This window comes from Phragmites australis, chromosome 5 (assembly GCF_958298935.1).
Source record: "Phragmites australis chromosome 5, lpPhrAust1.1, whole genome shotgun sequence".
NCBI lineage: Eukaryota > Viridiplantae > Streptophyta > Magnoliopsida > Poales > Poaceae > Phragmites > Phragmites australis.
Genome location: NC_084925.1, coordinates 33,331,914 through 33,344,178, shown reverse-complemented (window position 1 = coordinate 33,344,178; position 12,265 = coordinate 33,331,914). Strand labels below are relative to the sequence as shown.

At 42.7% G+C, this 12,265-nt stretch overlaps 1 protein-coding gene across 1 annotated transcript; it reads left to right on the top strand.

Moving 5' to 3' along the window:
* Positions 1-4,635: 4,635 nt before the first annotated feature.
* On the top strand, positions 4,636-12,223 carry LOC133919328 (polyribonucleotide nucleotidyltransferase 2, mitochondrial). Its single transcript, XM_062363691.1, has 16 exons — positions 4,636-5,085; positions 5,581-5,736; positions 5,817-5,987; positions 6,349-6,474; positions 6,545-6,706; positions 7,070-7,189; positions 7,572-7,709; positions 7,893-8,055; positions 8,298-8,423; positions 8,826-8,956; positions 9,077-9,296; positions 9,372-9,443; positions 10,183-10,262; positions 10,418-10,561; positions 10,881-11,570; positions 11,722-12,223. The coding sequence occupies exons 1-16, from the start codon at positions 4,738-4,740 to the stop codon at positions 11,818-11,820; spliced, it is 2,946 nt and encodes a 981-aa protein (XP_062219675.1). The 5' UTR covers positions 4,636-4,737; the 3' UTR covers positions 11,821-12,223.
* The last annotated feature ends 42 nt before the right edge of the window (positions 12,224-12,265 follow it).

Here is a 12,265-nt window from a genome sequence, read left to right as displayed (position 1 = left end):
ATCATTGTCCTCATCGGCCTCGTCATTTTCTGGTTGAATAGTAGAGGACGTCTTTATACCCCTTAGGTTCGCTGATCTTCGTCATCTTCTACGCGAACCAGGCATCACACCCCCACCAAAAAGCATATATATCACCAAGAAATTTGGGATTTCTTTGTTGATCAACTCAGCATCTTTCAGGAACGACTAACGCAAAAGAGGAGTATTTTAATCAATGGAAAAAGATAACTAGGGTGACCAAATAGAAAATAACGAACCTGGATATAGGATGCATACTGCTCGGGTAACATCGTTATCCTTCTTTACCTCATAGAGAAACCTAGCACAGAAGGATGGTCGGCTAGTTCGCACACCCTGAGATACATTTGACGTCGCTCATGCAAGAGGGCCCTAAGGTCGTCGGTGGTTAAATGTTAGAGCGGAGTAGTTAATGCGGAACAGAAGGGTCTTGCATGCAATTTAGACACAGCTTGCATTAGGTTGTTCTCCTTGAATGGATCATCCTTCCCTCCACACACAACTAGCAATGAGACATTTAATACTATATCGATCATTGTAGGTATCCACGAAAAGCCTATACTAGAAGATCTCACCATAGATTTATTGCTCCTTGACTACAACATTCTGGCTCTGCACCAAAACACGAATCCCTCATTATTTAAAAAACATTAAATATCATAATTAATTTGTAATAATGCTTAATAAATAAGTAATAAATAAAGTTGTGTACCATAATTATTTGACAAATATTAAATAAATTAAAAATAATTACATTAATAATACAGTGAATAATACATAATAGAGATGACTACGAAAATAAAGTGAATAATACATGTGCCATGAACAAGTATAAGTGCACTGCCTACTCGACGATGACAATTTCGCACGCAATCCATAGGGGTGTAAGCGTCTGGCGGGTGTGTGACCCTCATCCCAGCGGCATGCGCTGGCCCCTGCCACGTGTGCCCTTGCTCGTCATCGTCATCGTCATCGTCCTGCCCTGTTGGACCACCATTGAACGTGTATCCAGACTCACTAACTTGGCCCTGTATGTACCATGATGAACGATTCTTATACGGAAGTGTAGATGCCTGTAGTACATGCTCCGATGGAGTCCGGTGTGCCAAAGTCTCACCATACTGGTACCACTGCGAACCCCCAGATGCATCGGGATATTAGGGGTACTGGCCGCTTAGAAGCTTGGCAAAGCTACCGGCCTGCATTGGAGCAGCCCAGTCAAAATCATATGAGCCGCTCCAGTTAGGCGTCTGCTGCGTGGAGTCAATGACGTCCTCGTGATGAGTCGATACTACAAGCGAAGGTGTCATCGTAGTCTGAGTAGGTTGTGTCCACTGCGGGGACTGCGAACCCAGTGTACATTACTCGGGCTCAGGAGCCTCCGTGCACTACTCGGCTTCAGCACCGAAATGTGACACATGATGCTCCCGTAGTCGAAGGTGTCTCTCGCGACTGTGCCCGAATGGGTTCCTCACGGGCACTAGACGAGCGCCTGCTATGAGGCACAGGACGGGTCTATGGCTGGTAGGTCGTACCCTCTCGAACGCGGGGTATAACCACCTAGACCATGTAACGCGGACACCAAACGAGACCCTCTCATCCTCATGTAGTCCGAGGGAGGGTTACGATCCCTTCACGTTGATGACCCGCTTGCTTCCCCATAAGCATGCTCTGCCTGCGTATGCATTTTGTACGCCGCTTCAGTCTATATAAGATGAGAGTCATATCAGTAATACATAGGTTTAACTAATGCAAATCGTTAGAAGTATCGTATCACTTACCACAACATGAAGAAGGTGGGCACGATCCTCGGGGAAGGGTCTGGGAGCCAGCTCTACAAGTCCGCTGAGTAAGCTGGCACGCGTACGTAAACAGTACCATGAAAAGTACTCACAATACGTGTCGTCGTCGTATTGTCTAGCAGGAACGATGACATCCACCGCGGTTGACTCCGTCCACCTATTTATGTGCTCGGCATTAATGGATGACCAGTCCTGCATGCCTACGTGCACTGCGGGGGCTGCGAACCCAGTGTACATTGCTCGGGCTCAGGAGCCTCCGTGCACTCCTTGGCTTCAGCATCGAAACGTGACACATGATGCTCCGCAGTCGAAGGTACCTCTCGTGACTATGCCCAAACAGGTTCCTCATGGGCACTAGACGAGCGCCTGCTGTAAGGCACATGATGCGTCCATGGCTGGTAGGTCATACCCCCTCGAACATAGGGCATAACCACCTAGACCACGTAACGCGGACACCAAATGAGACCCTTTCGTCCTCATATAGTCCTAGAGAGGGTTACGATCCCTTCGTGTTGATGAACTGCTTGCTTCCCCCACAAGCTTGCTCTATCTGCGTATGCATTTTATATACCGCTTTAGTCAATATAAAATGAGGGTTATGTCAGTAATACATAGGTTTAACTAATAAAAATCGTTAGAAGTACCGTATCATTTACCACAACATGAAGAAGGCGGGCACGATCCTCGGAGAAGGGTTTGGGGGTCGGTTCTACAAGTCCGCTGAATAAGGTGGCCACGCGTGAATGGTACCACGAAAGGTACTCCCAATACGTGTTGTCGTCGTATTGTCCAACAGGAATGACGACATCCACCTGGCTAACTCCGTCCACCTATTTATGTGCTCGGCATTAATGGATGACCAGTCCTGCATGCCTATGGTCCCCTGTGCACTCCTCATGTATGTGACATAAACAGTTATAATTTCTTAACATGGATCACTTAAGGTAATAATGGTGCATACAGTAACTCACTTACTCGTGTGCCCGTCTAGAGTCTCATGGGGGAGATATTGGAACCAACTGTCGGTACCCGAACTACCTCTATACACACTCAGGAGAATAAACTTCCATATTTTCGTGTACAATAAAAAGCATATGGTCATCCATTAGTGTGAGTCATGCAAACAAGAGGATACGATGAGGCCTCCAGTAGTAATGTCGGCCAATTGTGTCATACGCTATGGATCACACTCCACAATATCGGCGCTGAGGACGTCTAAATCACTGATTACCCGGAAGTAGTTACCATGGTCTTGCTGCTGACTCCGTCTCAGCCTGACATGAATCCACTGATACCCCATCGTAGGCCTCATGTCATCTATAACGTCATCAAAGATAGGGACAGGATAGTAGCTCTTGCTCATCCAAGGTCGACAAACCAGGAGGTACTCCCAGTTCCCTAGCTGTAACATGTAGCCTGAAACAGATCCATTCTTTTTTAACCACTGGGTTGCGGTACACAATCCTTTGTACGTAGCAGTCAGTACATCCGATACTCAACTGTAAGATGTCGGCTCATAAGGACATAACACGAGCTGACGTGCTAACCATACAATATGAGGGAGGACATAATCATCTGTCGTGTTACAAAACATGATGCCTCCCAACAGTATGCCTCCGCTGCTCGCCTCTGCTCCTCCTCGCCTCATCACTCCTCATTTTATAGTGGGCTGCAAGCAACACGACGCACCGAAAGCAATGATAGCAACAAAACGACGCACCGAGACGCAAAAAGGAAAGCAACATGCATGCATGCCAACCATTTTGCGCAGAAAACAAATACCGAAGGATATTCAGCACATGAGGTATCAAATATAGGCTATAGTGCCATATTCGACACCTTGTGTACCGAATGTAACTAATAGGTGCCGAATATGGGAACTGATATTCAGCACATGAGGTGCCGAATATAGGTTATAGTGCATATTCGACACCTTATGTGCCGAATACAACTGATAGGTGCCGAATATGGGATATAGTGCCATATTTGGCACCTCATGTGCCGAATATGGTCGGGCCTGTGTTTTTTCAACGTACAGTGTACCGAAAGTCTGTTTTCGGTAAATGAGGTATCGAATACGGATGCTAAAATTATAAATACAACGATATGTTACCTATTTCGGTAAATATGGTCACATATGTTGTCTAATTTTAGATTTTTGCCCACCTTCTCCAGTTTTCTGTTTCTTCCACGATCTAGACCATATACGCGGTGATCGACGGATGGGGATGCTCAAGGCGTGTCGACCGAACGAAAGCACCACGTGGCCACCTACTCTTCCCATCGGTGCTGGAGCACGACACGTGAACATCACCTCCGTCAAGGCGTCGATCGAAGGCGAAGAGGATGGTGCACCTCGGTCCAGACACCTGTCGTGTGCTCCACTGTGAAGGACATGAACACGGGTGGGGAGGTGGTGCATGTTCGCTATATTTCATCTTTTCTTTCTTGAGAGACTGTGGTGGGATTCTAGTCTAAATTGGTTTTTGAATTGGATTCCATTGTGATAGACAATGATAGATGATGGGAAACGGGTACCTAATCTTTCGAAAGGTAATACGATAAGTTAATTTAATAAAATTTTAATATGATAATCTAAAAGTTGGATGAAAACGGATAGAAAACATTTAGGGGCAATTATAAATTTACCACTGTTTTAAACCGTTATTGTAAATTTGACACTAAAAAATTACAAAAATATCACAGAACTGTCATTCGCGTGTCATTCTTAAAAAAATAAAAAACCAATGATAAATATGCAAAAAGTCCCAAACATTTATAACTACTACATGGTTTATCAATCGTGACAACCAACTCCGCCGCACCCAAGGCGGAGACGGCGAGACCCAACCATTTTCTCTCTTAAACCCTAACCAAAACCCTCTCCTGCTCCTGCCCCCGCTCGCCGCCCGCCACCATGTCGATGGCGCTGGCCTCCCTCCGCTTCCTCACGCGCCGGCGCCACCGCCTCCGCCTGCCCGCGCCGTTCGCGGTACCCGGCGACCGCGCGGCATTCCTCTCCGGCGCGGCCGAGGAGGAGGCCGCTGCGGACGCGCCGCGGCCGCCGCCGCAGCCGGGGCGGAAGGTGCTGGAGAGCTTCCGCGAGGAGTTCGAGATCGGGGGTCGCACCATAGCCTTCGAGACCGGCAAGGTGGCGCGTTTCGCGAACGGCTCCGTGGTGATCTCCATGGACGACACTCACGTCCTCGCCACCGTCGCCGCCGCCAAGTCCTCCGAGCCCGTCCGGGACTTCCTCCCATTAACTGTACGGATCATTATCGGACATGTTTAATATGATTGTGGTGTGAGTTTACGAAAGCGTTGAATTATACAAGGAATGCCCAATTCATCTGCTCCCGCTTAGGCATCCTGCAATTTGATATGGTTACTTGAACGTAGACGAACTTTGAGTTGATGCAGAATGTTTAATTTGGATCAGTAACGAAGTTACAAGTTTTATACTGCCATAATTGCTCCCTTTTTGTATTCACGGATGAAGTTTTATTGACTTGTTTCACATTTTACAAGCATGTTTTGGGTTGCAGAAGTAGTAATAGTTGTTTAGCCTATCAATCATGAGCCAATTGGCATTTCATTAAGAAATTGGTGAAATTGGAATCTGATGCCAGTCACCAATTATAATGCTTTATGTTGGTTGGAAGGATATCGGGTTTGAAATGATTGCAAAAGCTTCATCTGATTAGTGATTACTCTCTATGGTGTTTCTTCACCTTATACGTCGTTGGTTTTGTGCCTGCAGGTTGATTATCAAGAGAAACAATATGCTCAAGGTGTTATTCCCACAACATATATGCGCAGGGAAGGTGCCCCTAAGGAAAGAGAACTTCTGTGTGGGCGTATAATTGATCGACCAATAAGACCATTGTTTCCTCCTGGATTTTACCATGAAGTTCAGGTATTCTGTCTCATGATTTGTCAAATCTTGAAGTTTGCAAATCACTGCAACTCATTGATAATGTTCTGTCCTTTTTCTAGATCATGGTAAATGTTCTTTCCTCAGATGGAAAGCAAGATCCAGATGTGATGGCTGCAAATGCCTCTTCAGCTGCACTGATGCTATCTGATATACCCTGGAATGGTCCCATTGGAGTAATACGTGTTGGGAGAATTGATGGAAACTTTGTTTTGAATCCAACAGTGGATGAGGTAAATATGAATCGGTTACTACCACAGGGAATAATTTGATCTATCCCGAATCGTGCATGCATTGCTCCCATTGTTAGAGTATATGGTAAGGATCCAAAAGGATCCGGATCCTTACCATATATTCTAACACCCATGTTATTTTACATTTGTACTGCATGTGGATCTGATATATCCTAGGAGGATTTGAAAGCATCATGGTGGTCTTCACCCCACCCCTCTTTTTCAGGGGAATTTGATAGGAATCCTTTCTGTGGCATAACTAACTTTATCAGCATATGCGTGGCCATGTATGTTCTATATTGATAGAAGTTTGTCCGGTTGAGTAGTTGACTCATTTTGTGTATTTTACTGTGCTTTGCAGTTAGGTTTGAGTGATCTCAATCTTGTTTATGCATGTTCACGAGATGAAACTTTAATGATAGACGTACAAGCTCGTGAAATAACTGAAAGGGATCTTAAGGCAGGAATGAAGCGTGCACATTCTGAGGTATTCTTCTTTATGTTTTACTTGTTGATGCACTGCAAATATATTCTCATGGATTCATCTTTACTCTCAGGCAGTTCAATGTATCGACCCTCAAATCAGATTGGCCAAGCGAGCTGGCAAAGAGAAGAAAGAATACAAGATATCACTGATTTCAGATCAATCGTATGAGAAAATTAGAACATTATCAGAAGCACCCATTGAGGAAGTCTTCACTGATTCAGCATATGGCAAGGTGATTATGGCTTCGTTTGGCATTGTGGTGGCCTTTCAAAAGTGCTTATTTATTTCTAATTTTGGGTGTAATTGTTAGTTGGAAGCCTTTTTTTGGATATGTAACAGCAAAAATTGCAGTAGAATTGGCAAATATTCTTGTAAATAACTAGGTTCTGCAGTGCAGCACAGTACAACACAGCAACCTCAAACAGACCCTATATTTTGTTTTTGTCTTATGCTTGATGGAGGGGGAAACCAAAACATTAAGTCTTCACCAATTGTTTTAAAACCCCTATTTGTTTTAACAGCAACCAGTAAGAAGTTTGATGCATTTCTTTTTTTATCACATCATGAATTTATTGGGTATTTTCATTTCTTGCAGTTTGAGCGAGGAGAAGCCTTAGAAAAAATCACACAATCTGTGAAAGCAAAGCTTGAAGAAGAGAATGATGAGGACAGCCTGAAGTTTCTTTCCAAGGCAGTTGACACAGTGAGAAAACAGGTAGACCAAATTAATTTCTTTGGTAAACTGTAGCAAAGAAAGAGAGGAAAAAAAGAGCATAGTCTATAGCTAATTGATATCATGTGTGTGGGATATCAAATGGCTGTGCAATGTTAGTCCTTATGCTGCTGATGCAACAACATAGCTGTGTTTATGCACTTCCTGCACAAATGATTCTGCCATAGTTTCTGAAGATATTGCTAGCCATTAGTATATGGAAATTTCTGATTTTTTTTTTTTGCAAATTTTATTCAAGTATGATCTTAATGGGCTGAGGTCTACTGCTCCCAGCTATCCTTGACACCACTTCATGCAGTGTTATTTTCTTATTGGATCACTTTTGTAATTTTAATTGACAAGGAACTTGTGTCCTATTGTGCAGGTTATACGTAAAAGAATAATTGAGAAGGGACTTAGAGTGGATGGTAGACAACTTGATGAAGTGAGGCCATTGTATTGCGAATCCAGCGCATATCCAATATTGCATGGCTCTGCCCTGTTTTCGCGTGGGGATACGCAGGTTCTCCCCCCTACCTGCACCCTCTCTCTCTCTCTCTATCTCTCCACACACACTCTTCTACAAAATGATACAACAACACATGCACAAAGTATTATTTGTTTAGTTCTGGAGGAACTTAACAATACTTTCTCAATCAAGTTATTGTATATATACCCATGCAAATAACCAGTACTATCCTTGTAGGTTTTATGTACAGTTACCCTTGGTACTCCTGGTGATGCTCAGCGATTGGATTCAATTGTTGGCCCTCCAACAAAGCGTTTCATGCTCCACTATAGCTTTCCACCATTTTCAATAAATGAAGTTGCTAAACGTGGGGGTTTGAATCGACGGGAAGTTGGACATGGTACTTACTTTATCTTCCACGTGCAGATTAAATGAGTTTGTTTACCTGAAGTCAAAGTTAAATGTATATGTCTAATATCCTGGCCCATACCCCCCGCCCCAACACACACACACAACCCCCACCCCTCCCTTTCCCCCCTTCTGTCCTCCTTGTTTAATTTCATCTAGCTTGCATTTATTTTATTTCTGATGAAGTGAGACGGATATCAGCAACGGAACTATTTATTTTGTACCATTGTGCAGGCACTCTTGCAGAGAAAGCATTGCTTGCTGTGCTTCCTCCAGAAAGTGATTTTCCTTATACTGTTCGGGTAAATTCGGAAGTCATGGCCTCTGATGGTTCAACATCAATGGCATCAGTATGTGGAGGTACACATCATTTATCCCTTATGATGGTGCTTTTATACTTAAATGAAACAAAACACTTATGCTCTTTCAATCATGGCTTTGAGAAGGCATTTTGTATGAATTACGTCATTTATTGACATTTCTTAATGCTCTACAGTTTTTGGCTAGTGGAACTTAGCTCTAGGTTGGCAGCATGGTGTCATTCTCTCATTTGCAGGAGCCTTTGTTTGCAAGACCATATACTTCACTGCCATAAGAAATAATTTTATCTAGCTTGCATCAGTTTCATTAGGTTTCTTTGGTTTTCGTAAGGAATCTTGATATAAATTACCTTTTTAGTGTCATTGTGATTTCCATGAACTGCTAGAATTTTTGTTTTCTTAATGCTTTGCTTTTCATGCACGTCTAAATGGTGACTCACAGGAAGCATGGCTTTAATGGATGCTGGGATACCTGTAAGGGAACATGTTGCTGGTGTTTCAGTAGGTCTTGTCAGTCAAGTAGACCCAACGACTGGACATATTTCTAATTATCGCATATTAACGGATATTTTGGTAAGTGTTTTGATGCACTTCATTCAAAGAACATTACTGATTTGTCGTCCATGTGTATATGTTTCCACAAAACGACAAAATGTTGATACTGCAGTGGACATGATAATTGATGATTTTCAGGGCCTTGAAGATCACTTGGGTGACATGGACTTCAAAATTGCAGGAACAAGGAAAGGTATTACTGCTATTCAGCTGGATATAAAACCTGCTGGAATACCATTGCATATAATATGTGAAAGTTTAGAGCCTGCACGAAAGGCTCGAAATCAAATCCTTGACTGCATGGACCAGGAAATAAGTACTGCACGTGCTATTAATGATGGAAGTGCCCCTCGATTAGGTTTGTCGCACTTGCTTTGTTGTTTTTGTGGCTAGCGTGATATTATTAAGGTCAGAACTGACCCTCTGTTTGCAGCTACACTTAGCTTCAGCAGTGATTCTCTTAGGAAATTGCTTTTCCACAGGAAAAAAATTGAGCAAGAAACAGGTATCAATCTATCTGTATACCTGCCTTTATTCATGTTCCTTTTTTTATGCTCTTGTTTAAGAATGATTGATGTCATCCTATAAGATATTTATGGATGAACTAGAGTTTTTACAATTTAGGAAATAGTGTTTTTTGGTGAACCTAACTGCACATTATTATTTCTTTTTTTAATCAAATTGATATTTGCTTGAAGCAACATTGAGAAATATATATTCAATAGCTCAGATTAGATGAAAGGGAAAAAAACCACTGATATTTGTAAGGAGTAAGGACAACAAGATTAATCCATCTTCTAGCATTAGTTGATTACAGGGTTTATGTCCTCAGGACTTCAGTTGGGCTATTGTTAGGCTAGAGATGAAACCTAACAAGAGCCACAAGAGGGTCTAGTATGTGTAAAAAAAGAAAAAAAGTAATAGTAAAAGAAGAGACATTTTCATTTGATAATAGGTCAGTATATATTACTTCATTACGTTTTAGGGGCTGTCCCATTGTGCCAGTAAGCTGTGACCCTCTTTTGTTTTTCGCATTGGCTGTCTCACTGATTTGGGTTATGTGTTTGCATCTCTGTGATAAAAATAAAAAATTCCCGGAAGTTTAACATAGTTCATCACCAATTTCCATTTGGTCGACTTGTATGTTTAAATGAATGAGTATACTTTATGTTACTAATTACTATGCTTGGCTATATTTTCTTCAGCTACTTGTTGTAGCTAATGTTTCTCTTCCATTTTCGTAGGTGCACGGGTATCAGTCAGTGATGGTACAGTCACTATTGTTGCTAAAACCCAACCAGTTATGGATAAAGCTATCGAGAAGGTACTAGTTCTTTTGACACCTGCTTATGAAAGCCTCCATAATCCTTGCTTATACTTTACAAACGATCTCAGTTTGTGCTAATCAGAATGTCAAAAGTGCAAGTGGTTGGGAGCAACAATCTTCATATAACGAAGTCCAACCTTACTCCTTTGTAGGTTGAATTCCTTGTGGGCCGTGAAATTGAAGTTGGCCGGACATACAAAGGAATTGTTTCCTCAATCAAGGAGTATGGCGCTTTTGTGGAGTTCAATGGTGGACAACAAGGCCTACTTCATATTTCTGAGTTGTCACATGAACCGGTATTTCTCATGAGATTTCGTAATAGTTGGATTGCGGCTGATTGTATTCCATGTTTTATTTACTAAGATTGTTTTGATTAATTCTTGAAAATAGGTTTTCGATTGCTCAATTTTATTCAAATATCTACACTATAGCTCCAAACTACTTGCTGAAAACAGTTGAATATTTGGCTCTCAAATAGGATAAAGTTCCCTTTGTTGAACTACAAGCAGAGTTTTTGTTGCATCTTACATTATATTGATAACTGCTCCATTGTAATTTGCTGGATTGAATACTGGCAAACCAGCTTTTCATCAATTGTTTCTTTTCTTCCTGCAGGTATCAAAAGTCTCAGATGTTGTATCTGTTGGCCAAATGCTCTCTTTGAGATGTATTGGACAGGATGTGAGGGGTAACATTAAACTTTCACTTAAATCAACCTTACCCCATCTGTGTAACAAGAAGGATTTGGAAAGTAAAGATTCTGATCCTTTGCCAAGACAAGAAGTTGTTGGTTGGGCTGCTGTAGAGAACATGCCCAGCGTGGATGCTGGTGCTGAGCCATCCAGTAGCAAACATGAAGATGGCACTGCTGAGGAGGCACCTGCATTTTCTACTCCTTCAGTTATAATTCGAAGCGCTGCTGACTGTGATGCCCAAGACGTTGCGAATGGTCGTAAGAAGCAGACAATGGTTGCGAAGTCATCTCCTAGGCCATTTAAACCAGCCAGCGGACGTCAGGAGGTTAGGATAGCTACAGCTAAGAAAGCCTCAGGCGCATCAACTCCCAAGAAAACTAAGAAGGTAAAGGCTGAGAAATCTGGGAGTAACGGGCTGGAAGCTAGTGTGTCAGAGGTTCCAGAACAGGATGCTAGCAACACTCTGGACCTGGAGTATTCGAGCCCCACAAAGTTCCGAACTGGGTCTATGAAGTTGGGTGACGTAGTTACAGCAAAGGTCTACCAGGTCCGAGCCTATGGACTAGTACTTGAGTTGAGTGATGGAGTGCGCGGCATGCATAAATTTGAGGTAACTTCATACCAGCTCTTGGGAAAGCAAGCTCATTTTTCCCCTCATACTGCCATTATGCAACCACTATATCGTAGATTGTTAACCCCTGTATCTTTTGTTTCTTTTCTATTGACTTTTGTTACTGAAAATTCTGGAGAATATATTACAGGCAAATGGCCAAAAGGATTTTGAGATTGGGCAGGAACTGATTGCGAAATGTGCAAGTTTCAACGCGAAGGGAATTCCGGTCTTCTCATTGCTGGACTAGTACGTAGCCATTTGGAAGTGGGTAAGGGCCTCTCGCTGGAGGATTACACAGAACCTGTACATGTGTAGCAGCTAGTCCAACTTGAGGAACATGGGAATTAGTTAAGCTCCCTCGACTTCTGTCAGAAGGCTAACAAAGTTTTGTTCTTTTGCGGCGGTTATGAGCATTGTTGTCCTGATTTATTGTTGCCCATCGAGCATGCAACCATGCATGGAGCGGAGGTAAAATTTGGTCCAGCGATTCATATGAAAGTGTAGAGCGTACGAGCGGTACTATCACGTGGTATCCAAAGCGTGCTGCAGCATTTGTATATTATTGACGTAATGTTGCTTATTTATTGGTTGAAATAATCTGAACGATCAGTACCAGTTGTAACACGCACTGAAGCAGTGTTATGCCCGTCCACCGCACAGCAGCAGTTCATTTTGTTCTTTGTGGTCTTTTT

Bases quoted from the DNA above. Each gene is read 5' to 3' on its own strand.
- LOC133919328 (XM_062363691.1), top strand. From the start codon at position 4,738: ATGTCGATGGCGCTGGCCTCCCTCCGCTTCCTCACGCGCCGGCGCCAC. The intron at 5,988-6,348 runs GTAAATATGAAT...TGTGCTTTGCAG, and splicing joins TGAATCCAACAGTGGATGAG to TTAGGTTTGAGTGATCTCAA. The intron at 6,475-6,544 runs GTATTCTTCTTT...CTTTACTCTCAG, and splicing joins TGAAGCGTGCACATTCTGAG to GCAGTTCAATGTATCGACCC.